The 26,853-nt window shown below is 43.1% G+C and overlaps 2 protein-coding genes across 14 annotated transcripts in view; both read right to left on the bottom strand.

Annotated features, from left to right (window-relative positions):
- cep135 (centrosomal protein 135) overlaps positions 1 to 1,541 on the bottom strand; it is a 33,162-nt gene extending 31,621 nt beyond the window's left edge. For 2 of the 6 annotated variants that reach the window (XM_078946465.1, XM_011473106.4), the window contains exons 1-6: positions 1,199 to 1,541; positions 915 to 1,029; positions 656 to 846; positions 415 to 582; positions 185 to 326; positions 23 to 107 (exon numbers count right to left, since the gene is read on the bottom strand). In XM_078946465.1, coding sequence (XP_078802591.1) covers positions 23 to 107; positions 185 to 326; positions 415 to 582; positions 656 to 846; positions 915 to 1,027 — 699 coding nt within the window. In that variant the 5' untranslated portion in view covers positions 1,028 to 1,029; positions 1,199 to 1,541. Of the gene's footprint in view, positions 1 to 22; positions 108 to 184; positions 327 to 414; positions 583 to 655; positions 847 to 914; positions 1,085 to 1,192 lie in introns of all 6 variants that reach the window. The other 4 variants (XM_078946466.1, XM_011473125.4, XM_011473118.4 and 1 more) reach the window with 3 other exon arrangements.
- A 6-nt stretch (positions 1,542 to 1,547) lies between these two features.
- Positions 1,548 to 26,853, bottom strand: part of exoc1 (exocyst complex component 1) — a 34,659-nt gene continuing 9,353 nt past the window's right edge. For 2 of the 8 annotated variants that reach the window (XM_023953876.2, XM_023953875.2), the window contains 12 exons: positions 7,315 to 7,383; positions 6,582 to 6,731; positions 5,806 to 5,914; positions 5,291 to 5,335; positions 4,808 to 4,971; positions 4,615 to 4,728; positions 3,374 to 3,450; positions 3,041 to 3,269; positions 2,764 to 2,947; positions 2,321 to 2,520; positions 2,047 to 2,241; positions 1,548 to 1,964 (listed from right to left, as the gene is read on the bottom strand). In XM_023953876.2, coding sequence (XP_023809644.1) covers positions 1,812 to 1,964; positions 2,047 to 2,241; positions 2,321 to 2,520; positions 2,764 to 2,947; positions 3,041 to 3,269; positions 3,374 to 3,450; positions 4,615 to 4,728; positions 4,808 to 4,971; positions 5,291 to 5,335; positions 5,806 to 5,914; positions 6,582 to 6,731; positions 7,315 to 7,383 — 1,689 coding nt within the window. In that variant the 3' untranslated portion in view covers positions 1,548 to 1,811. The remainder of the gene's footprint in view (positions 1,965 to 2,046; positions 2,242 to 2,320; positions 2,521 to 2,763; positions 2,948 to 3,040; positions 3,270 to 3,373; positions 3,451 to 4,614; positions 4,729 to 4,807; positions 4,972 to 5,290; positions 5,336 to 5,805; positions 5,915 to 6,581; positions 6,732 to 7,314; positions 7,384 to 26,853) is intronic. The other 6 variants (XM_023953879.2, XM_023953878.2, XM_078946467.1 and 3 more) reach the window with 3 other exon arrangements.

Below are 26,853 nucleotides of genomic sequence, written 5' to 3' on the forward strand. Positions count from 1 at the left end.
ACATAAGCAATCATGTCCTCACCTGAGTGTTGAGATGTTTTATACAATCCTGAGCATTTTCCATATCTACTTTGAGTTTGACGATGTCTTCCTGAAGTTCGTGAATTCTGCATATCAAAAATACTGCGAGTTGAGATGAAGAAAAAAAGAAAGAAAAAAACAGAAACTGACAGATAAAACAAACCTTCCATCTGCCAACTGAAGTAAATCGGCTATGTAAGGATCATCAGGCTGCATTACAGGATAGGCTAATCTACCAGAAAACGGCAGAAGCTCATCGACCTGCATTTTCTGTCGTCTGAAAGGGATGCTGCGCTTCTTCCCTCCTGGGAGGGCGTGGGGGGAGAGACCAGAAACCAAAGTCAGAAATGACTATCAGAACACATCAGTGCACCACAGGCTGCTGTCCGTTACCTGGTGTCTGCACAACAGCCTGCAAGTTCTTCTCCTGCAGCTGCTGGATGCGATCCACTTTGGCCTTACCATCCTTCTCCAAACACCGAACCTTGTGCACGTACTGGTTGTTTAGAAACTTCAGGTCCAATGTTTCATGGTCCAGTCTCCTGATGTGAGCTTTGAGCTCTGAGAAGATGGGATTGAGAGGAGTTAAACCAGCAGTCATGTTTCAGTGTTGGGATGAGGACCTGCTGTTCACCTCTGGTGACTCGATCCTTCTCCTCCCTTAGTTTGAGGAGATCGAGGTGCAGCTTGTTGTTCTCCCGGACCACCCTGGCGTTCTCCGCTCTGTAGGGCTCCAGCAGAGCATCCACGCTCCTGCTCTCCTCCTCAGTCTTTCCAGCTGATGATTTGGCATTGCGTAAGCTCTCGGTGGTGTGGACCAGATCACTGAACAACAGAGCATGCGTCACGTGTGGCTTGGGGTTAATGGACACAGATGGAGGAGAGGGCTTCACCTGAACAGTTTATCCACCAGAGGCAAGGACTCGATTCCGACCGGCTGTCGGTAGCCCAGCTGATCCAGACGTTTCCGTAAATTAACGAACTTCCTCTCTGCGCTGCTGTTCATGGCTGCATGAAGAAGACGGGATTCATTCGAAAACCTCAAACTAAGCTAGTGGACATCCTAAAAACAAAGTTTTTTTGTTTTAATAAGTAAATAAGCTACCGCATTTTTTTTAAAAAGCCACTTGCTTTTAAACCAAGGAGAAACACAATGAAGTTTACAGGTTACCTTCACCTTGTTTGTTAGAAAGCGAGTGTCCACTCTGGTGGCTAATGTTAGCTAGCAACGTAAACCATCCACAATTCAAACATCCAGGTTAACTGCGTCGATAACTAGTTCCATCCTCAGTTCATGAATCGATGTAAACTTCCCAGCCAGTTTGAAGAATTCGGTGTTTCCGCGGTAAAGCGGTTTAAAAAGAGCGCCGTCGTTTTCGCATTCGTCACCATGTAATTCAAAAGGGCATGGAAACCGCTTGTTTTGTCATTCGGCATTGCCCGCGGGGGCGGGTTAGTGACAACCCATACACTCAGAACTTTCACGCTGATTTGCTGACGATTAAAACAAACATGTATCCAGTGGCGACGCTTCACTTGTAAAATTTATTATATACTAAGTGATATACAGGAACGGGACAAACAGTTTCATGTGAAGCAGAAGCTTTTAAACGTGGAAAAAACAGGCGAGATAAGAAAATGCAGTATCTCCACCACAGTCCAGTCTACAATTTCTTTTAAAGACAGAATGAAATATTCATGCTTGTATAAGAAAGCACCAGTTTTTAAGTTGCTCTTGTATTTCTAGCCAGTGAGTGGCAGTAGTTACTCATTAATGGACAGCAGCAAAACTAATGTGACTGAGCAATGCTGGAGAAGTACTCCAGCACATCCTGGATGGTGAACTCCATGGTGATCCCAGATCCAGGGTAGCATCTGCCAATCAAATCCTCAAAGTGCTTGTACTGACGGATGAACTCATCTTGCATGGAATGCCACACCACCTGATGAAATTAATCAAAAAGTCTTTTGGAGTCACGAAGAGAAAACATGCCAACTACAAGTTGGATCTCATAGCGTTCTGACCTGGAGTAAACTTTCTTCTTCACATAGATGTTTATCCACCTTCTTGTAAAGGTTATCCAGGCCTTTCTTCACCTCTTTCCCAGGATACTCTTTGATGACTTTGCGCAGCTCTTGCTTGTTAAATGCCAGCTGGTAGCTCACCTCGTCCTCACGAACGCCCTGAGCAACGCGGGATTCAACCCCCTCAAAGAAATGCTGCAAATCAACCATAAAGATACCCTCAGATAACACACTTTTGACCATCAGAACCTGTGATGAGGAAAATTCTTCATACGTTGAGTTTTTCCAGAGGTTGGCCCAGCGAGTTGATCACATAGGACTGCAGATGGTCAGTGTATTTATGCTTTGCCTCTCGTTTCTCTGCATCCAAGCAGGAGATCTTCAGACGGGACAGAGTGGAAAAAATGTGGTGGAAATTTTCCATCATCACAACATCCCGCGGCGTCTTCTGGCTCTCATTTGCCACCTTTTCCACTAAAAGAGAACCACATGATGTCACTTGCAGCTCACTTGCTTTTGTCTGTTTAAAGCTATGTTCACGCAGTCCTCTGCAATCCACGTTCAAGCAACCACTTTCAATGGAAAGTCTATGTAAACACGAGTAAATGCGCGTTTCGGGGTTCTGCGTTAACGCACATTCAAGAATGCGCATTTAGTGCATTCAAGAATGCATGTCACATGCCTGGTGTGAAAGTAGCATCAGACTAGCGGTCTCACCGTTCACAAAGACAGCCTTGATCAGCTTGACATAAGCCTTATCCAGGTCGCCTCTGCGCTCTGCGTTTCGAAAGATGGTCTCAGCAAGCTCTGCAAACTCTTCAAAAGCTGTAACAAATGGGAGGATGCCCACTTTGGTTTTCTTAGGAATCTTCACCTCCTCCATCTGTCTTATTTGACCCAGCTGCATATGAGAACATATTCAAACTTATAACAATTTATTGTAAAACAAAATGCAAGCAGTAGGAATATAGAAAAATAAGTCGACCCCACTCACTATGCATTTGTCAAAGTTCCTCTTGACAGTGACCAGCACGTTTCCCAGGGTGGTGCTGAGAAAAGAGGCAGGGTCCACGTTCTCCGCCGTCCACACATGGTGACTCATCTTCACCAGCATATACAGAGAATGGAAGCTGTCAATCTTGTCGCCCAGAGCGATGAGGCTGTTCAGCTCTGTCTCAATGCTTTGGAAGATTTTATTCATCATCAGCCGCACCATGTCCTTCCTTCAGTCAAAAAAGCAAGTGAACAAGTACTGTGAGCACAGTTGAAATTTTACAGCAGGTCAAATTGACATCAGAGACGTTGGTAGCAAAGGGAAAGCACTGACTCTGATGATGAGTGTCTGTGATCGTTCTGTGGGGGGATTCTTGATGCTGTGCTTCCGTCTAACTCCTCTGTCTCAGGCTGATGCAACAAATAAACATGAGGGCAAATCCTAGTCTCTAATAAAGCAGATTAACATATTAAGTTGAAACTAGGGATGTCTGGGTCAAGTTTTTTTGGCCCCAATTCGATTTTGAGTCTTTGATTTTGAGTACCTGCCGATTGAGTCCAAATCAGATACTTTTGTAACACATTAAAAAAATGAACAAATTTAATAAGCAGATCCAGGTTTCCCACTATTTTTAATTGTATTACCCTTATTTTATAACCTAACACCTAAACAGAACAGTTATATGAAATAAAGTGAACAATCAAGTAAAGAAAAATCAACTAGAAAAATGGTTAACTATTTAACTTATTAAAGTGGGTGAGATTTAGTAATGTAAGAAGGTTTTGTGACTGTAGCTTTAAGATCTTCACAACTATTAAATATTTTTGATCAGATATGATTCATATCTTCATTAAAAAAAATTTAAAATGAATTTTGACTTTCTCTCAAAATCATTTAGCATGGAAAAGATGATGAGTTTTCATAACTAGCTCCTATCAATGGAACTGTTTATTAGTTTTGGTTGTTTTTGAAGGATTTGGGATTTTTCTGTTTAATTATTTTTTTCCTGGAGCTTGCACTTTGGAGACGATCCCTTGGCAGCCGTCTTACTGCTGTCTTTCGGCAGAATGGAGAGCAATTCTCATTAAAAAGAAACAAAAACCCAATCTTTTCTCTTTTGAAATGCTTTTGTAGGTTGTTTAAGTTAAGGCCAATCCATAGGAACACTTGCCGTCAGTTTAAATCATAAATTAAAAAAGTTATTGAGCCTGGAAGTCTGAATCTGTGAATATCTTGCCAACTTTACTGAACATTTTGAGCGTTTACTGCTCAAACTAGTGTCATATAAGGTGGACGGGAGAACGAATACAGGGAGCTTGTGGATGAATTTGTGAGATGGGCTTGGAATAAATCACCTGCTGCTCAGTGTGGACAAGAGCACAGAGATTGTGATTGACTTCAGAAAGAATCGACCAGCTTCCCAGCCTAATATGAATTAAATATTCTAATCCCTAATCGGGATCAGATTCCGATCGAGTCTAAAACCACATGATCAGGCCCAATATCCAATCAAATGATCGACTTTAGACATCCCTAGTTGAAACTGTTTTAGTAATATATGATAACTGATGTACCTGTGCAAGAGGGGGCATAACCGTTTGGTGCTGCTGAAGTTTAAAGAACTTGCTGATGAAGTCCTGCTCTGCCAGACACAGTGGCTCCAGCTCACTGAGGACCTGCTCAAATATCTGCACAGACGAACAAGCCCACACTTATTCTTCTGATTACAACAAAAATTTTCTAATTCTGCTTTTAACGCTATGTTGCCTTGTCAAACTTGGTCCTGTCTGCCACATCCAGATCCGACGCAGACATGTTGCCCATATCCAGCAGCGAGGAAGACTGGGAACGCCGGCTGTTGGAGCCCTGCACTGTAAGCTTGTTCAGACTCGAGGTGGAACCCGTCAGCTTCCCAGAGCTGCCATGCAGGCCTGACGTGGCACAGCAGAGATCAAACATGAGCATCAGTATGACAGGAGCATAATTCAAACTACACAGGAATTTAAGTCACTGCATGTTTAGTTCTGAAAAAATTCAAAATAAAGTTGATGTAAACCGTTTGCTTTTTTGGTGTTTAATGTGGAATGAAATGAAATGATCAGCTTTACATCAAACACAAAAAAAAAAACAGTTATAAGTAATGACTTATGCAGCAATGTATTAGAGCAAAGACGAAATTTCAAAACAAATTTGAGCAAAGGAATGAGAAACAGTGAGTAACTGACAGCTGGATCCAAGCGTTGTACTTACTTTCTGGTTCCTGTTTGAGCGTGCTCTCTTTCCGCGGAAGCGTGGCTACAGCCAGTTAGAAATGCAGGCATCAAAGACAGACACAAGTTAGCTTTAAACATGCAGCATGGAGGAGAGGAAGACAGATATTAGACGCAACACATGCATTGCCATGCATTGCAGGGGCTTTAGAAGGAGCTCAGGAAAAACAAATGGCTTGGTTTTCATAGTCATTGTACTATAATTTTGCAAAAAAAAATAGAGCTCAACTAAGGGTCAAATTTACACATTAAAAAATGATATTTGAGCGAGTAAAGTGCCTGTGCAAGGGAAAGAAGAAACAGAAATGAAAAATAAAACAAGACAAAAACACTTTAGAAACCCAAAGAAGTTCTGTCAAATATATTCAGCCAAGAGAAGTGTTGCAGAAAAGGCAAATTGAAAAAGAAGAATCAACTTGAATATTACACTGATTTTTGATTTCATACATCACATAACATTAACAGCAATACAGCCCGGTGGGCAGCAGGTCTTACCAAACTTGTTTTTTGCTTCTTTGGACGTTCCTGCCATCTTTATCTTGGCAACTTCAAAGAAGTCTTTGATTTCTCGTTCATATAGTCTGCTCATATAATCAACATAAGTCTGAGAAAGACAAATGATGTTACATATAAAAAAATTACAATGGCCAAATACAAAAACAAGCCAAAATACTGCAGGAATGATGGAAAATCTGAATTTCAGTTTAATACTTCTACAGGGATTATTTCAATTGATGACTTTGATCATCAACAAGATTGAGTACTTACATAAAAGCTAATCAATTGTTGGCATCCTCCATCTGGCAGTGTAATAATGCCAGGGAGCAAAAACATTGCCACGCCCATAGAAAAACAAATCTTGCCAATCATCAATTGAAGAGACATGTGAGGCCGTTTGCACACATTTCAATGAGAAAGAGTGTAATTTGGCTAAAGGTTAATGGTCACTGTAAAACAATTACAAAAAGGCTAGGTGATTCTTTTTCTTTCTAAATTATATAAACAAATTATATAAATAAGATAGCACATTTTAGGTTTGCAAAGTTTTTGTCACTTGGTCTCAGTCACGTTGTCACTGTCACTTATAGAGGATGAACTTTATTCTGAAAAGTAAAGGGAAACTAGAGGCTAAAAGAAGGCCAGTGCGTGAAGATATTGTTCGACATTAAACCAGTCCACAGCCTGAAAAATCTGGGGACCACTGTTCTAAATGACACATTTTGGATTCTATGTGAATGAAGAATGTCATTGAAAGGGTTTTCTGCACTGACCCTTGACAGGCCCTCATACTTCTCCCTGTGGGTGTTCTTCAGCCACTCCATGAGCTTAGCGTAGCGTAGCAGGTCCCTGTGGAGAGGGCTGTGTTTGGGCAGGGTCAGCTCAGCTGTATGCTGTGACAAGGTGGAGCTTTGATCGTGACCCTTTCAAAATAAAACATAACAGGAAAGTTAAAAGTTAACAGAATGTTCAGGATATAAAGGACTAAATGTGTCATTCAGCCACGTCCACACAAACGCAGCTTTTCTTCACAAACATCCAGAAACTGTGCAGAGATACAGTACAGACCAAAAGTTTGGACACACCTTCTCATTCAAATGAATGGGAAGGTGTGTCCAAACTTTTGTTCTGTACTGTATATCAAAGATGTTCTTTCATACTGGGAGTCCCTCACATATCTCAGGTCAGTAAAGAGCCTCCCCTCCCTTCAAATTTGTCCTCCCCCAGCCCCATCAGCATGTTAGGTCTCTCTTGTAAGACATGCAGTCACAGCAGTCAGGCACAGCTCTTCACAGTCAGAAACCAGACATGAAAGACCCCTCCTCCCCGTGGGCTGGTTAATGAGAGGATGGGCAGAGCCTCTTCAATTCCTCTTTCCTTAAGTGGAAAACGTTGCATTGATAAAAACATACCTCGTGCAGTAAAGGATGGCAGAGGAGGAAATGCATGGATGTTTGAGGTTTTCAAACATTAGCAAAGAAGAAGCAGGGGGTGGGAGGTACTCACTGGAAGTGACAGACAGGAGGACCTATACAACTGAGGGATGGACATTTTGAAGTGACTGAAGTGGTTGAACTGACATAAAAAGAGAGCAGAGGGGATGATTCAGAGTGAATAACATTAAAAGTCAAGAAAAGGTGGGACACAGTGAAGGAAACAACACGAGAAGACCAGAAAAAGTGTCTAGGCCACACAGGAAGTTCACAAGTAGAAAGAACAAAGCTGGAAAAGTCAGTGTCTCAGGATCTCCCAGATGATTCTAACAGAAGATTAAACGTTGGGCTTGAACTACAGCTCTGAACTTGAGATTCAAACTGCTTTCATGTTCAGTTCAGAGCCAGAACTACAGCGGAAGAAATAAGTATTTGATCTAGGGATGAGTGGTTATGATTTTTTCGGCCAATGCCAATGACAGACATTTCGTCTGCAACTGTGGCCGATAGCCGATATTTGCCGACAGCGATACTTAAGTGTCTGCATTAACACAAAGTTCAGATTTCCTTCTTGTTTCTTTATCAGAAATGGACACCTTTTCTTTTACCGGAAAATCACACTGTACTTGACCTTTTTAAACATACAGCAAAGGATTTCATAGGAACAAGCATCCCTTTAAAACTTTCATACAAATACATCTGAAATTATTTAAACCATTTATTGAATATTGGACATAACTGTAAACCATAAACTTACCATTGCCAGGGATCTATTGAGAAGAACATGTTCCCAATCCAAATTACATTTCCCAGAAAACTGTCAAATACTGACTATGACTGTAAACATAAGCTTCCCAATCTATTAGGAACAAGTACAGTCCCTGACAAAAGTCTTGTCGGTTATCCATTTTGAAGAAAGAAAAGCGTATAACCTCACTTTTAATGAATCCATTGGTTTTAGAAATGTCGCATATGAAAGCTAAAACTCTCCCAAATTATGTTCAATATACTAAAATAAAATTGCTTTACTTAAGAAAGATTGATCATTTAATGAACACAGAAAGATCACATTTTGGCAAGACAAAAGTTTTGTCGCCTACAGAGTTATGTGAAAATTTAATAAATAACCCTGCAAATGTTTCGCACACCCCATACTGGATGGAACCCCAGACCGTGATTTTTCCGCCACCAAATTTAACTGTTTTCTGGGTGATTCTTGGGTCCATGTGGGCTCCAGTTGGTCTCCTGCAATATTTGCGGTGGCTGTGATGTAATTCAACTGAAGACTCATCTGAGAAATCCACCTTCTGCCACTTTTCCAGCGTCCATTATTTTTGGCTGTGGGCCTTGGCAAATGCCACACGTTTTTTCAATTGCCTTTTGTTTAGTGCTGGTTTCTGGGCACTGCTTGGACCATGGAGGCCACTTTGAGACAGAATTCTACAAACTGTTCTGGTTGACACAGGGACTTGAAGTGACCAGGCCTGGTGGAGTTCTGCTGCAGGGGAAAAGGGGCTGGCCTTGAATTTTCGAACCAACAAACGGTCCTCCTGAGCAGTTGTCTTGCGGGGTCTGCCGGACCTGGGCTTGTCAAAAACATCTCCAGTCTCTTCAAATCTTTTTCTTCTTTGTTCTTGACGCTGAGACACATTAAAGGTGTCGGCCACCTCAGCAGTGGATCTGGTCTTCAGCCTCTTGATAATCAACGCTTTGGTCTCAGGGTGAATCTTAGGCATGTCGTCAGAGGTCAAGTTGCAGTTGATGTGAAGGCCTGATCAATCAACTAATTGATTGATCAGTAATTGATCACAGGTGAGGCTGTGATCTAGGATTGGGTGGATCATATGACAAGGCAACAAACTTTTGTCTTGCCAAAATGTGACCTGTGTTCATTAAATGATCAATCTTTGTTCATTAAAGCAATTTTATTTTAGTATATTGAACATAATTTGGGAGCGTTTTAGCTTTCATATGCGACATTTCTAAAACCAATGGATTCATTAAAAGTGAGGTTATACGCTTTTCTTTCTACAAAATGGATAAGCGACAAGACTTTTGTCAGGGACTGTATATATTTCAAAAGCAAAGTGTTGCTGAATACTGTCAGAAGTATATCGGTAGATTTTTTTATATCGGACCGATATGATAAACTCAAATTATGCAAATATCAGCCGATACTGATAGTGGCACCAATATATTGGCCATCCCTAATTTGATCCCCCTGCAGATTTAAGGAAAAACTCCTTAAAAAAAGGGATTCCATAAAAAAAGAAGAAACCTCAGTTGTGTCCACATAAAGGAGGGATCCTCCCCTGGACGGAGAGGCAATGTACCAGAACTCTTAGAGAGAATTAGCTTATCTAACTCTATAACTACATGTTGAAGCAGATGGGCTTCATCCAAGTTGACTTTAAAGTATTTATATACATATATTTATTTGCATTTCATGAAGGGAATTAGGTATTTGAACCTTCTTGCCAGAAAGACTTAGTACTTTGTGGCAAAACCCTTATCAGCAGCATAGAAGTCAGACAGTACTTGAAGTTTATGAGCAGGTTTCTGCACAAATCAGGAAAAGTTTTGGTCCACTCTTCTTTGACTTTTAAATCATTGAAATCTGCTGGCTTTTGCTTGGCAGCTCTGATCTTCATCTTCGTATCCAATTAGGGCTGGGTATCACCAAAAATTTCAAGAATCGATTTTATTCAATTCACCATAGCCTGAATTATTTTGAGTCACGATTTTTTCTATTCTTTTGATGCATTCGATTCGATTTTATTTTGACTTTACTGGGTTTACACATTTAGAGATATTTGTATAGAAATACAATAATAATCTATGTATGTTTTGAAGATATTCATATTAATCTGATACAGTTACTGTATAATACTGTAAATTTTATCAGTGAAATAATAAACCAGTGAAACTGTTAAGACCATACAGTGTTACATAATTTATCAAACAAAAGAAACTCCAACAAAAATGAGGAGATGAATAACATTGTAAAGGCTCTAAACTAGCTGATATGAAAGATAAATGTTCTGCCTCTCCTGGAGGGCATTTCAGATTGGCCACAAGGTGGAGCTAGTGCTAAAGCATTACAATTTATTCCAGAAGATAGAGCAAAAAATGCTGTTTTAGAACACAAAAGCTTTTTTTTTAAATGTTTCCTTAAAAGATTTTGGAAAATTCATGACTATGAGTATATAAAGTTGTTCATTTAGTCAGCAATGTATGTTTAGGTCAAACGAGCATTAGCATTAGCCATCCTATGGATAATTCCATTATGCATTAGCATCAAGCTAGCGGACTTTGGCTTTACTGTTGTTATGTGTTAGGTCACCGGAAAAGGCAAAATCAATGTCTAATTTTACGGAGCGATTATTGATTTATTAAGCTTGTATCGATTCAGATCGATTAATCGATTTTATCAACCCAGCCCTCTTTCCTATAAGACTGAGATCTGTAGACTGGCTGGATCACTCCATGACTTTGAAATGTTTCTTCTTCAGCCACAAGTTGGATTCCTTGGCAGTATGTTTTAAGGACATTATCTTGTTTAGAGGTGCATCCACCACCCATCTGAATCCCTATTGATGGCTATTTATGGAAGTGTGTATCAAACCACTTCCGCTCCAAAATGACCCTAATTATAGGGCTGGGTTGATAAAATCCAGTATTAATCTAAATAAATAAAGCTTAGTAGATCAATAATCAATACATAAAAGAGGAGATTGATCTTTTAGGCTTTTTCCTTTCTGATAAACAAGTCCGCTAGCTTGATGCTAACATATAATGGAATTTCCCATAGGACGGCTAATACTAAGTCGACCTTGCTGACTAAATGAACAGCGTTATTTACCCACAGGCATGAATTTTCCAAAACCTTTCAACCTTTAAATTTTTTAAAAGTAACCATTTGTGGTATAAATCACAGTTTTTTACTCAAATATTCTGGAATGGTGCAATACATTGACAGTAAGTGAGAACTGGACTGAACAACCCCTCTCCCCTCGCAATCCAAATAGGAAGTACCCATGGGTCCCAAAAAGCTGAAATTCCATAGACTTTTATTGACAAATAAACAGCTATTACTCAATCTTTGTGTACAGTATGTAATGTGTCTATTTGTATAAAGGGAAACATTACAGTTTTATTGGAGTGATTAAGAAAACAGACAGGAAGTGAGGTAAGGGAAAGTGTGTATGGGGAATTAAATTCAATTCAACAGCTTTTAATTCCGACAAGATTTTCTTTTCTATTTGTTGTAAAGACCGATAATCTAAACGGGACTATACACCTGCGCGGAAGAATACGCTGCCCTAGGCTGCATACATAGCAAATGAAGGAGAAGAAGCAGCGTCGATCTGAAGCTAACGTGAAATCTATAACAACGTATTCAAAAGTTTACATAAGTAATTGTTTTCTAACGAGGGAATAATAAGCCCATGTACAGTGGGATGTTGCAGCTTGCGTCACTGTTATGTTTGCTGTGAAATTCTTCCTTTCTGATGGTTCTCTTTTCTTTAATGTGGTTAGCTAGTGTTTCAGTTTTATTTAACCACTGAAACCTAATATAATTGACAAGCAATGTTAATTGGATAATTACATGTTTAGTTATACCTGCAGGAGAATAGTGGTTGCATATCATGTGCATATTCTTAAATGTTGTTAATAATCTGTAAAGCAATAACAGTGACATTTACTGTTGCTGTTTGAATCTACGTAAATTGCTTTATGGTTTAACATTTCATTTGTGGTTTCATTTCTTTGTGGAAGCATGTAAAAGTAGTTTACATTATTTTTATTATTTATTCCAGCTTCATCCTAAGGAGTATTACTTCTTTCCTTTTGGGCCACACACATATACAAGCAACAAATATTTATGTGCACCTGTGCGTCTCAGTTCTGGACCTTATGTGAATGGATGAGAATAGGTTCAAATAAATCTGCACTCAACTGTGGAAACTGTATTCAGGTTTCAGCGTGTTCTCACAAACTCAACCAAGAGACACCAACTTATCAGAACTAGTCCTCCCTTGCATTTCCCTCTTTTTTACTATTTCTATTTATTTTTTTCATTAAAAGGCAGTTTTAAAGTCACAAGTGGTTTTAGATTAAAAAAATTTCCCCTTATGCTATATGAACCGAAGGGTTTTAACATGAATAAACTGATATACAGCTATGCTACTCTGGAGAAAGGGTCGGGTAAGTACAAGGATTGTGCAGACAAAAAAATGATACAGCAACAAAGACGGGCAGGATTGTATATGGTATTGTATATATATGTATAACATTCAGAAATGTAAAATGGATAATAGGGATGTGTAGAAAATCTATTAACATTTACCTTTTTTTTTACTTTCTGTACACTCTGTACGTTGGCATGGGGGCCAAATGCGATTTCAGTGAGCTATCTGTGTAAATTGTGATCAGTTTGTGCCGAGTGAATTCAAGGCACTTTTGGGTGCTGGCACAAACTGACCTACTATGTATTTATTTCTTCAAAGGAAAACATGCAGCAAATAAGAAGATGGCGGTGTCTTCTTCTGATACCCAGCTTTTCAATACCATAAGTGCTCTTTATATGATCACACTTTTAAAACCTTTTTACTTTCCTACATGTTTTACTGAAAACTCTATGTTATGACTTATTAAAATTTTAATAGTGAACATTCATTGTCATTGATTTAGACACACATTTCAGCACCTCTTTGAAGGCTATTGTTAATCCCTCTGCCACTTTCAGGATGAAGAAGATGCTTCACTGAAAAAATGCTTTCCTAATCCATTTCATCAGGCACTATTGAAGGTAAATATTTTTTCCCTGCATGCTTTCATTATCTGTTGGATTACTTTGAGATGCCCCTTTAAATGTAATATAATATTGTATTTATTGTAAAAGTTGGGATGTCCAGGATCTTTTTTTAGTGTAATTTCTGTATTTTCATTTTCATTCTATTCCCTTCTATTCTATTCTATTCTATTCTATTCTATGCAGGAAGAAGATGCCTTACTGCATGACACCATTCAGGCAGCCAGATGGTGCAGAACTCAGTAATTTCAAGAAGGATATTCCCTGCCATATGTTGTAAAGATGGACAGAAGAGAACAAGAGGATAGTGAAGTTGAAGAGAATCATGGAACTTTTTCCTCCTTTCTGTTAAGAAAAGTCTGTGAAGTATTTTGGTCAGAAATGATGGATGTTCAGAAATTTAAGGTGTATGTGTGTTTTGAGGAGCAATAAATCCTGTGTTTGCCATTTGTTTCTTGAAAAGTTTTTTTGTCTACATTTGTAATCCTACGATGAACTCCTGACTCTGGACCACTAAATAACACTGAACAATCACAGAAACTGCCAAACTGGAACTACTGCTGCTGCATTTTTTTTGCCTTTTTTATTTTATTTTTATTTTCAATTTAGTTATGTTTATTTATTTATTTACACAGCCACCTTATATCTACCTTCTTTTTATTATTTATCCTTTTGTTTGCCTTACCCCTCACACTTTCTATATCTTGCTAGTTTGCACGAGAGCACAGGTCACTGAAGTAAAATTCCCTGTACATGCACTGTACTTGGCAAATAAAGTGATTCTGATTCTGATGTGACTGTAGCATCACAATGCCTTCACATTGTGCCTGTGGGACCATGGTTAGATGTCTAGCATGGGGTAAGGGGTTTTACTTTCCACGTTTAACCGACCTGAGACTATGCACTCCTTAAATTATGTGTGAACTGAGCTGAAATACACAAGTGCTATTACATACACCGTACAAAAGACTCAGATGATTATGTTAGAAATAAGTTCCTGTACCTATGCTTTGCAGCTTATGCCAAGGTCGTCACTTAAAGGTTCTCCATGATGTCAACACAAGTCCCTCTAAGAGGTCTTCAGAGACCACAGCACGCCAACCACAAGACGGAGGTGAGAAATGCACTGGGGTGTTATATCTCAACAGGCCAACAACAAACAGCCGTGTTCTTCTCAAAGTTTGTCCAGTTCTCATCTGGAACAAGGGTCAGATTCTGGATACGTATTCCATCCTAGATGATGGGTCTGAAAGGACTATGCTTCTACCTAGTGCTGCCCAGCAATTGGGGCTTCAAGGTGACCCAGAGACTCAACGCACAAACAGGCAAGATGTACAGAACCTAAGAGGCTCCTGCATATCCTTTACAATTTCACCAAAGGCTAAGCCCAAGACTAAGTACCGGAGCAGGAATGCCTTTACTGCTTCCCACATTGATCTAGCTGATCATGCATACTTGATTGAGTCACTACAGAAGAAGTACAAGCACTTGAAAGCACTATCTATTGAGCCCTTCAAGAAGATCCATCCGTTGCTGTTAATAGGTAGCGACCATCCACACCTTCTCGCTCCTATTGAGGCTGTTAGGTTGGGACCACCTGGCGGACCAGCTGCAATCCACACCAGGTTAGGCTGGACACTGCAAGGCCCCTCCAGTGTGGTTTGTCAGTTTAACGGATCACAGCAATGCCTCTTGACATCCATTCCACCCCAAATAGGTGAGCTGATGAAGCATGTGGAGAAATTGTTGTAAACTGACACCATCCCCCTCAGGACAGACAAAATAGTGTCTCGCTCCAAGCAAGACCACTTCGCTGTTTAGATGCTTGAGGCCAGAACAACAAGGGTGGAGGCCAGTGGAGTATCTCGTTATGCTACTCCTCTGCTCATAATGAAAAATATGCCATGCCTGCATTTAACCCCTGATCCTGCAAAGCCAAGCCTGAGAGCTATTGAGCGAAGACTCCTGAAGGACTCAGAAAAGGCCGAGATCTACTCAGCAGAGATGGATAAACTAATTCAGGCTGGATGTCTTGCCAAAATTGAAGAGTCAGAGTTGAGAAAAGAAAAGGAGGCTTGGTACATACCACATCACCTCATCAGTCACAACGGTAAGCAGCGACTAGTGTTTGACTGCTCCTTTAGCTACCGAGGCCAGACTTTGAGTGAATACCTCCTGCCTGGCCCCAATTTGGAAAACCTGAACCTTGATGAACCACCAGCAGTATATGAATGGAAAGTACTGCCCTTCTGCACCACATGCAGTCCGTGTTGTGCTACGTATGCACTGCAGCGTCATGTAAAGGATTACCACAAGCCAGAAGACCAGTTGAGAAACTCCATTGAAAGAAGTTTCTACTAGAGCTGCAACGGTATGGGATTTTTGATCACCGTGGTGATGAAGCAGCAACACAGGACTGACGGTCCTGAATCAACCCTGGGTCTCAGTTGGCACTTCGCCACTGATATGCTTGGTTATAAACATCGCCCAGTCCAGTTTGATGCTCCCACATTCTGTAACATTTACAGAGTACTTGCTAGTCAGTATGATCCATTGGGGTTCATTTTACCTTACGCAACCAGGGCCAAAATCCTAGTCAGGTGTTTGTTGGATAAGCAAAGAGGTTGGGATGACCCCCAGCTACCACCTGACCTCCTGAAGGAGTGGAAGACATGGGAGGCAGAGCTACAGTTCCTACCTCAGATTGTCTTCAGCCGTCCATACCTACCTGCAGGTGAAGCTGCGTCAGTAGAAAGACGAGAATTGCATGTGTTCTGTGATGTCTCCGAGTTGGCTTATGGAGCAGTGGCAAACCTCAGGATGGTCTGTGAAGATGATCGCACTCACATCGCCTTTGTGATGGCCCGCTCCAGAGTAACCCCAAAACTGCTTCATTGAGTTCCCATGTTGGAGCTCTGCGCTGCCCAAACCAGAGCACAGCTTGCCAAAATGCTCGAGGATGAGCTCACGTTGCCAATCACAGCCATCTTCTTGTGGATAGATTCAACCACTGTGCTGACCCTTGTCGCTATAAGATCTTAGTTGGCACACATGTAGCGGAAATCCAAGAGCTAACCCAACATCATCAGTGGCGTTATGTAGACTCTGCTCAAAACCCACCAGAGGAAAAATCCTGCAAGATCTTAGCAAAGCAAACAGAAGGAGTTTGGGACCCCCCTTCCTCCACACGCATCCAGATACATGGCCAACAATTCCAGCAGCTAAGGAGAAAAATGCTCCAACCACTAATGAGCTCAGGAAGTCCACTCTCTATGGGATGTTAGCTACACCTGCAAGTCCCAGGATAAGCGAGCTCAACCAATGTAACTCCTAGCAGGAGTTGCTTAGTACTACAGCAGAGAAGCTGCATGGGGCGGCAAAATAGCACAATTCTTTAAGTGCTGAAGATTATCATCAAGCTTAGTTGTTTTTACTCAAGGGCATTCAAGAGGATAGCTTCCCCATTGACGTAAAGCTTCTGAAGGCAGGCGAGGATAATCCACGCAGCAGTCACTTGCTAACGCTGTCCCCTGAGATACATTAGACTGGGCACCTAATCATAGTTTGTGGCTGTCTTCGTCTCTCAGAAACTCTGGCTTATGATACTCTCCATCCAGTGGTACTAGACCCTTCACATCTGCTCATCAGAAACTATGTCAATGAGCTTAGGTACCCGGGTCCAGAGCGTGTATTTGCTGAAATTCAACGCAAATACAGGATTCTGCGAGGCAGCAAAGTAATTTGGAAACTCCAGAGAACCTGCATAGTCTCAAAAATGAAGAGCAAAGCCATCAGTTCCGAAAATGGCTGACTTGGCACTAGCTCGTCTCCATTTCAAAGGTGGAGAGAGAAATAGTTGAATGAGGCATTTGCTGCTATGTCTCCAGACCTCCAGTGACTCTTTTTTTTTTTTTTAACTTGTCCTGTCCAACAGCTGGGCAAACAGATGAGGGCTGAAGGCCTTTTCTGTTGGACATATTTTATTTTAAAAACAGGGGTTATGAATCTTCAGACAAACAAGAGGTATGTCTGAATAAACCCCTTTTGTAATCGAGACCAAACTTTATTCATTTCCATCATATTGGAAAATCTTTTGTGTTGGACCGGACGGAAAAGGAAAGGGGGGGGGGTGTAAAACCATGAAGCAGCATAAAGCAACAAGTTTCTGGATGGTTATACTCATTACAGTGAGGTTCAAATGAAATACACATCTATAAGGGCGGGGCCTGTCTACACACACACTCAGATGTTATAACATACCTGCTTGCTCCAAAAAATATTCCCATGTCAACATATACACAATACCAATAATATTCACACAAGCGTACTTCGCATGCCTTCAAACCAACTAGTGTGATATTTCATTTAATCACGCAAACTATTTATGTAAAGGTGAGCTAACACCTGTGCTCTAGTGAGTGTTTACGTTCTTCTAAAATGGATGATGTAATGCGAAAAGAATAAGGGAGAGTGCCCAGCCATCCCCACACCAAGACCCCCACCGCAGTAGTAGCGGCAGCCAGAACCCCCCCAATGCCCGCACGGCAGGAGATAGAGCACAACCGCCCCCCCGGGCGACCACATCCCCCACCCAGGCCAGGACCAGCAGGACCGCCATGGGGGCCCCTAGAGCCAGAGAGCAGAGAGGCATGGGGGGACAGAGAGCGCAGCTCCAGCCCAACCAGGAGAGCAGCCCCCCCGCCGCACCGGGAGGGCCCAACCCAAGGCCCCGCCCCAGAGGAGCGCCCACAAACCCAGACGAGCACCTCATCACCACCCAGGAGTTCCCCCCGCCCCAACCCCAGGTACGAGCCAGGACCCCCCAAGGGAGACCCGCTCCGCGATCCAGGCAGCCACCCACCCGGCCCACGGTTGGTCCAGGAAGGGGCAAAGCAGGGGCCAGCCGTCCCCGCCCAGGAGGAGGGCACCCAGGAGAAAAGGGGGTTCACTCCTGGAGAGCTCTGGTCAGACCTCTACGGGCCGAGAAAGCAAACCAGCCGGGGCGAACTGCCGATTGCCTCAGTGGAGACCCCAACCCGTCAAACCTCAAGGTCCCGTACCAATAGTGGACCCTCCCCTTCCCCCAGGCAGCCCCCCACAGGACAGGGCCAACAAGGCCCCCAACCCACCCAGACCCTGTAGCCCTGGTGGATGTCACTCAGAGCAACCGCAGGCCCCAAGAGGGTTGCCCCGCCCCGTCCCAGAGCCAGGGAAGGAGTGATCCAACCCCCCAAGCCAAGACCTCCAGTGACTCTTAGCCCCAAGTAAGATTCAGTTCCATTTCAACCCCCCTGCTTCTCCTCACTTTGGTGGCGCCTGGGAACGGGAGATCAGATCTGTTAAGACAGTGCTGTACATGACAGTGGGGCACAGCCCATTCAAGTAGAAGTGCTCCGAACAGTGTTGATAGAAGTGGAGAGTATTCTGAACTCGAATCGTCTGGGCTATGTGTCTGCTAATGTTAGTGACCCTGATCCCGTGACTGTGAATCGTCTTCTGATGGGGCGGCCCAATGGAAGACTGCCACCACAAGTGGTCAAAGAATGAGCACCTGGGGCAAAGACTGTGGAAACATACTCAGATGCTTGCACACCATTTCTGGACCCGCTTCATCGAATTGTACCTTCCCAGACTTCAAATACGTCAGAAGTGGCAGTCCTCACCAGACCCAATAACGGAAGGCTCAGTCACCATGATCGTGGATCCCCAGCTCCCAAGGGCACTATGGCCTATTGGGCATGTCATCAAGGTGCACCATAGCCGAGATGGGTATGTCGGGTCAGCTGACGTGAAAGTGAAGGACAGGGCCTTATTCTCACACACCAACTAAAAGAAAAAGCCACATCCAGGCCTTGCAGTAGTGCTCAGGCCGGCATTCCTGTTTTGAGAGGGGTGTCACCCACGAACAGTGTTGTAATACACATCCTCATCTACATACACATAGCTTGGTGGAACCTTGGTGTAACATATTATATATTTTATATTGTGGTATAATTTTACATATAACAGTAAACCATTGATCAATATATGACAGGGACATTTCATACAGTCAGGACCATAAATGTTTGGACAGAGACACATTTTTGCTAATTTGGTTTCTGTACGTCAACACAGTGAATTTTAAATAAAACAACTCAGATGCCATTGAAGTGCAGACTTTCAGCTTTTATTCCATGTGTTGAACAAAAAGATTGCAGAAAAATGTGAAAAACTAAAGCATTTTTTAAACACAATCCCTTCATTTCATGGGCTCGTAAGTAATTGGACAATTGACTTTCATGCTATTGCATGGGCAGGTGTGGGCAATTCCCTTGTTATTTCATTATGAGTGAAGCAGATGAAAGGCCTGGAGTTGATTAGAGGACTCGTGCTGCATTTGGAAGATTTTGCCGTGAACAGACAACATGCGGTCAAAGGAGCTCTCCATGCAGGTGAAAAGGAGCCATCATTAAGCTGAGAAAACAGAAGAAAACATGCCAGAAATCGCTACAGTATTAGGAGTGGCAACATCAACAGTGTGGTACATCCTGAGAGAGAAAGAAAACACGGGTGAACTCAACAACGCAAAAAGACCTGGACGTCCACGGAAGACAACAGTGGTGGATGATGGCAGAATCATTTCCATGGGGAAGAGGAACCCATTCACAACAGCCAACCAAGTGAACAACACTCTCCAGGAGGTAGGTGTATCAATATCCAAGTCTACCATCAAAAGAAAACTGCATGAAAGTAGATCCAGAGGGTACACTGCAAGATGCAAGCCACTCATAAGCCTCAAGAATAGGAAGGCTAGATTGGACTTTGCTAAAAATCATCAGTAAAACACGGTGGAGGCAGTGTGATCTGCCGAACTTAGTCAGTGATGAAATGTACAGCCGCTTTTCATCATTTAACCGCTGGCTCTCTAGATGGTGCCCAGAAAACGGCGTTTGTTTTGTGGATAACTGGAGCGCGTTTTGGGGGAAGCCCGGTCTCATGCGGAGAGACGGCGTCCATCCCACTCGGGACGGTGCCGCTCTTCTTTCTAGAAACATTTCTGCTAGGATTAGTCTGTTAACCTGACAATCCAGAGACGAGACCCGGGCACAGAGCAGCAGTGTAAAATGCTCCTCTGCGCCTCCTTTAGGGTTAGTGCCGGTGCAAAACCCATGCAGGGAAAGTCAAGCAGGTCCGAGCTTCAGCTTATGTGCTGAAAGACAAATAAAAGGAGCGCGTCATAGAAACCTTACAGTGACAGACAGCAGTTCTCACAAGCAGAATTATGATGTCATTAAATGCGGTTTATTAAACATTCGATCCATTTCCTCCAAGTCCCTATTAGTCAATGAGTTAATCATTGATAACAACCTTAGTCTTTTAGCCTTAACAGAAACTTGGCTCCAACAGGATGACTATTTTAGATTGAATGAAGCAACCCCCCCCACTTATGCTAACTATCAGAAATCCAGGATTTCAGGGAAAGGAGGTGGTTTGGCAGTAATATCACAGTCTAGCTTACTTCTCAGCCCTAAAGTTAAAAATGCTTAAAATTCATTTGAAAGCATCATATTGTCTATAAATCACCCAAACAGGAAAACTCGAAAACCTGTTTTACTCATAATTATTTATCGCCCCCCCCGGCCCATATTCAGAATTTTTAACTGCGTTTTCCGACTTCCTATCGACTATTGTCTTAGATTCTGATCAAACTATAATATTAGGGGATTTTAATATTCATGTTGATGACCCCAGTGACTGCCTAGAAAAGGCTTTTGCAGCTTTATTAGATGATGTTGGTTTCACCCAAAGTGTGAATGAACCCACTCACTGTCATAAGCACACCCTGGACCTTGTTCTAACCCATGGTATAGAGATCAGCCAGCTGAGTGTCCTTCCTCTTAACCCCATCATTTCTGATCACTTTATGATTACCTTCCAGTTTACACTGGAACATCCTTCTGCCCCAGTGAATAAGAAACAGCTTAGAAGAACCTTAACTGACCGTTCTGTGTCTGAGTTTAAACACACAGTTCAGCCAGTACTTAGTGATATTCTGAGAAAATACTCTGAGTCCAGCTCCCATAGCATCAGTCCTAGTATAAATGACCACTTTGTTAATGATGCCTTACAATAAAGAAAAAAAAAAAAAAAAAAAAAATGATGCCTTACAATCCCTCAGGAGTACACTCGATGTTGTTGCCCCCCTGAAACCTAAGTTTGTTAGACAAAACCTAGTAGCACCGTGGTTTAACGCTGAAACTTGTTCTCTTAAACAAGAAACCCGTAAGTTGGAAAGAGAATGGCGCCACTCCGGTTCAGAGCAGTCTCTGGATATCTGGAAACATAGCCTATTAAATTATAAAAAAGCCCTGCGTAGAGCTAGAAGCCAGTACTATTCAACCTTAATATCAGAGAATGGCAACAATCCAAGATTTCTTTTTAGCACTATTGCTAAATTAACTCGCAGTCAGAGCTCATTAGAACCACAAGTTCCCGTTTCTCTCAGCTCTGATGATTTTCTTACATTTTTTGATAGTAAAATCTCAAATATTAGACATAAGTTAAATCAAGTTATTCCTACTATCAGCCCAGAACAGGCTGAAGCGGTAGAAATGGAGGCATCCATAGAAACCTCTGTAACATTAGACTGCTTCACTATTGTGGATCAAGCGGAAATAACATCAATTATTACGTCCTGCAAATCCTCAACGTGTCTGTTAGACCCAATTCCCACTAGACTTTTTAAAGAAACTTTTCCCCTAATTAATGATCCCATATTAACAATGATAAATACCTCTCTGGAAATGGGTTACGTGCCACAGTCTTTTAAATATCCAGTTGTTAAACCTCTTCTGAAAAAGCCCAGTTTGGATCCTAGCATCTTGGCCAACTATAGACCAATATCAAACCTGCCCTTTATTTCTAAAATCCTAGAAAGAGTTGTAGTTAAGCAGCTTTACTGCCACCTACAGCCACTTTGAAGACTTTCAGTCGGGGTTTAGACCCCACCACAGTACGGAAACTGCATTAGTTAGAGTCTCTAATGACTTGTTATTGGCCTCAGAAAAGGGACTACTTTCTATTCTGGTCCTGTTGGACCTCAGTGCAGCCTTTGACACTATCGACCACAGTATGTTACTCCATAGACTAGAGCAGGACATTGGGATCAGAGGATCTACTCTCCAGTGGTTTAAATCCTATCTGTCCGATAGGTATCAGTTCGTTAATGTAAATGGCCATTCCTCTCAGTGCACTCGAGTCAACTATGGAGTCCCACAGGGCTCAGTCTTGGGACCGATCCTGTTTACGCTTTATATGCTACCCCTAGGAAACATAATCAGGAAACACAGCATTAATTTTCATTGTTATGCCGACGATACGCAGTTGTATTCATCCATGAAGCCTGACCAGAATGACCAGATAGAGAAAGTGAACGCCTGCATCAGTGACATCAAGACCTGGATGTCAATTAATTACCTCCTCTTGAACCCAGAAAAAACTGAGGTCATTATACTTGGTCCTAAAAACCTCAGAGATGCTCTGTCTGCTCAGATAGTCTCCTTGGATGGCATAAGTATAGCCCCCCAATTCCACTAGACTGGATTACTGTAACTCCTTGTTAGCAGCGTGTCCTAAGAGTTCCTTAAGAAGTCTCCAGCTTGTTCAGAACGCAGCAGCTAGATTGTTAGCTGGAACTAGCAGAAGAGATCACATCACTCCTGTGTTGGTTTCACCTCACTGGATCCCAGTTGATTCTAGAATTAAGTTCAAGATCCTCCTGTTAACCTATAAGGCCTGACATGGAATGGCCCCGTCCTATATTAAGGACCTCATAGTCCCTTACCACCCAAACAGAACACTTCGCTCGCAAAATGCAGGACTGCTTGTGGTTCCTAGAATTAGTAAAAGTACGGTTGGAAGTAGAGCATTTAGCCACCAAGCCCCTGTCTTATGGAATAAACTCCCAGCTCATGTAAGAGAGGCCGACTCAGTTTCTACATTCAAAGTTAGACTTAAAACATTCCTCTTTGGACAGGCTTATTGTCAGACTAGTTAGTATTCAGAGATTATTTAACTTAATGTTAATTTGTTTAAATTAAACTTAATAGTAACTATTTGTTTTAAAAGGCTGCTAGAAGTTGAAGCTGGGGTAACTATGGTGCTCTGGGGTTCTGTCCTCTTTTCTCTTCTACTTCTACCCTTCCTCTCTTCTCCATTCTTGATCATTATTCATCATTTAGTTCTCCATGCCTCTGTTTGGTGCAGTGAGATTCATGTATTGTCCCTCTTTTCCTCTCCCCTCCTGGGGAGTGGGAGTGCTTCCAGACTCCTGTTGGCTCATCCGTGCTCCAGTTGCTGACAGTCTACCTCGCCTTTGCTCCTGCTCCTACACCTGGCTGTGGATCCTGCCTCTGGCTCGTCTCTGGGTCGTCTCTGCTCTGTACCTGACAGAGTACCTCGTCTCTGCTCCTGCTCCTACACCTGGCCGTGGTTCCTGTCTCCGGCTCGACTCCCGCCTTTGACTGTCCCCCCAACTACGGCTGGATGAAGCTCGTCTGGTTGATTTTATATATGTAGTTGTAGATTTAGATAAGTTAATTCTTCGCTAAGAGTTCTGGTAAATCGCCTGTCCGTCCTGGGGGAGGATCCCTCCTTCATGTGGGCACCCCTGAGGTTTCTTCATTTTTTCCGGAATCCGTTTTTTTTGGGAGTTTTTCCTTACCGCGAAGGGGGGTCTAAGGGCAGGGATGCCAGTATAGCTTAGTCAGTTTGTTAGTTCATTTTAAGTATTTTCCTATTAAACTCTTTGTATTCGTGATCCTTTTGAGTTCATGTTTTACTTCAAAGCCCATCGAGACGACTGTTGTGATTTTGGGCTATACAAATAAAATTGAATTGAATTGAATTGAATTGAATTGAATTGAATGGTCTGGGCGTGCATGGCTGCTAGTGGCACTGGGACACTAGTGTTTATTGATGACGTGACACAGGACAGAAGCAGCCCAATGAATTCTGAGGTGTTCAGAGACAGACTGTCTGCGCAGATCCAGGTGAATGCAGCCAAACTGATTGGACGGCGTTTCATAATCCAGATGGACAACGACCCAAAACATACAGCCAAAGCAACTCAGGAGTTTATTAAAGCAAAGAAGTGGAATATTCTGGAATGGCCAAGTCAGTCACCTGATCTTAACCGAATTGAGCCGCATTTCACTTGTTGAAGACTAAACTTCAGACAGAAAGGCCCACAACAAACAGCAACTGAAAGCCGTTGCAGTAAAGGCCTGGCAGAGCATTCAGAAGGAGAAAACCCAGCATCTGGTGATGTCCATGAGTTCAAGACTTCAGGCTGTCATTGCCAACAAAGGCTTTTCAACCAAATGCCGAAATTTCCGGACTATAAGCTGTCATACGCTTTCGACCCTGCGGCTTATTCAATGATGCGGCTAATTTATGGATTTATTTGACGGCCGCCGGAAGTGCACGCACAGTCTCGTAGGAGAGGCTGAATGCATGATCCAACTTCCAGCAACAAGCCCTTTTGTTTTAGACACACCTACAACTAGCCAAACAGCATGGAGCTCACTTTAGCTATTAGACACTTGGTCCAATAAAAGAAACACCCATGCCAAGCCCCATCCCACAATCCTTTGGTGCCATTAAACCCAGCGTGACCGCCACTACAATATGACGCAGCTTTCAAGTTAAAAGCAATCATTAAAAGCAGTGTGAAAAAATCCACTATCATCGACGGGTTTGGAAAAGCCGGTCTGCTGCGTGACGGAGAGAACAGCGTATGCTCAGGAGGGAATTTAGGAGAGAAGTCAGAGTGACACTAGACCATCTATTTAGCAGATCCGTAATATACGAGATGATCTTTTAAACATGCTTATATATATATATATATATATATATATATATATATATTTTTTTTTTTTTTTTTTAACTTGTCCTGTCCAACAGCTAGGCAAACAGATGAGAGCTGAGGGCCTCTTGTGTTGGACATATTTTAACAAGAGGGGTTATTCATCTTCAGACAAACCAAAGGTATGTCTGAATAAACCCCTTTTGTAATTGAGGCCAAACTTTATTAATTTCAATCATGTTTGAAAATCTTTGGTGTTGGACTGGACGGAAAAGGAAAGAGGGGAAGAAGAGAGAGGGACGTTAGAGAGAGGGGGGGGTAGGAGGGTGATAATAGGAGGGGAAGGGGGGTAAGACCATGAAGCAGCATAGAGCAGACAGGTTTACTGGTTGTTTATCGTTACGGTACGGTTCAAATGTAGTACAAAAAGGGCGGGGCCTGTTCACACACACTCAAATATTATCAACACACCTGCTAGCCGCAAAAATGTCCACATGTCAACATGCACACAAAACAGATAGTGTTCACGAACGCATACCTATGCCTTTAAACCAACTAGTGTGAAATCTTTCATTCATTCAATCATGCAAACTATTAGTGCAAAGGTGAGCTAACACCTGTGCTCAGGTGAGTGTTTATGTTCTTCTAAAATGGATGGTGGAATGTGAAAAGAAGGAGGAGGAGCGCCCAGCCACCCCCACACCCAGACCCCCGCCGCAGCAGCAGCGGCAGCCGGAATTCCCCCAATGCCACACGGGAACAGGCAGGGAACAACCGCCCCCCGGGCGACCAAGACCGCCACCCAGGCCAGGGCCAGCAGGACCGCCGCGAGGCCCCCAGAGCCAGAGAGCAGGGAGGCGCAGAGGGAAAGAGAGCGCCGCCCCAGCCCAGCCAGGAAAGCAGCCCCCCGCCGCGCCGGAAGAGCCCAACGCAGGGCCCCACCGGAGAGGGACGCCCACAGCCCCAGACGAGCACCCCACCACCACCCAGGAGTTCCGGGCATCCCCCCGCCCCGACCCCAGGTACGAGCCAGGACCCCCCAAGGGAGACCCGCTCCGCACTCCAGGCAGCCACCCACCCGGCCCACGGTTGGTCCAGGTAGGAGCAAGGCAGGGGCCCGCCGCCCCCGCCCAGGAGGGGGGAACCCCGGGGAAAAAAGGGCGGCCCACAAGGGATGTTATAAATATGGCCCGACCAGGCTCGGCCATGTTGGAAGTTTGGCGGGGCCCAGCGCCCAGGGGCAAGGACCAGGACCCACCCCCCAGGGACACGAACACCCCCGGCTCAGGTGTAATATGAACCCCCCCACCGCATGCTTATATTATTGTTATGGTTATTATGAAGCGCCTGTTAGCTCATCATTTTATTTTTTATCCGTGTGGTCAGTGCTTTTTTGCGGCAGAACGAAACCGGAAGAATGGTTAGGTGAAGGCTAACATGCGCTAACAACAACATTTAGCCTGGATGAACATAAAATTGATGCAGGAAATGCCACAATCTGCAGCTTGGCTGAACGTAAATATGTGGGAATAACATAAGCCTTTCTTTTGTCAGGACACGACTAGAAACACAAATCCACGTGTTTGAACGGTTTCTAAGGACTGAGCGGCATTTTGCTTTGAAGAGCTCACACACTGCCAAAAAGCCGCTGTGTGAGATGGAGACGTGGTTCTCCTGAATTCGGCTGCTCGTTCACATAGTGCTGCGGGACAGATGGCAGTCTGTAGCCTCCCTCCCGTAACAAAGCATCCTCCCCGCCCCTCGAACACAAAAAATTAAGTCCGGCTGCGCTGCTCAGAGACACGGTTCGCTCCGTCCACCAGCAGCCGCGCCCCGCGTGCAGGGACTGGACGTCAGGGGGCACGAAGTGCTCTTCCCTGGTGCCCCCCTCGCGAGGGGTGTCGGAGAAGATAGGAAGGGAAAGACAAGGAGCCCGCGGGGCAAGGGCGGAG

Source organism: Oryzias latipes, chromosome 4 (assembly GCF_053564925.1).
Source record: "Oryzias latipes strain Hd-rR chromosome 4, Olatipes_Hd-rR_3.1".
NCBI lineage: Eukaryota > Metazoa > Chordata > Actinopteri > Beloniformes > Adrianichthyidae > Oryzias > Oryzias latipes.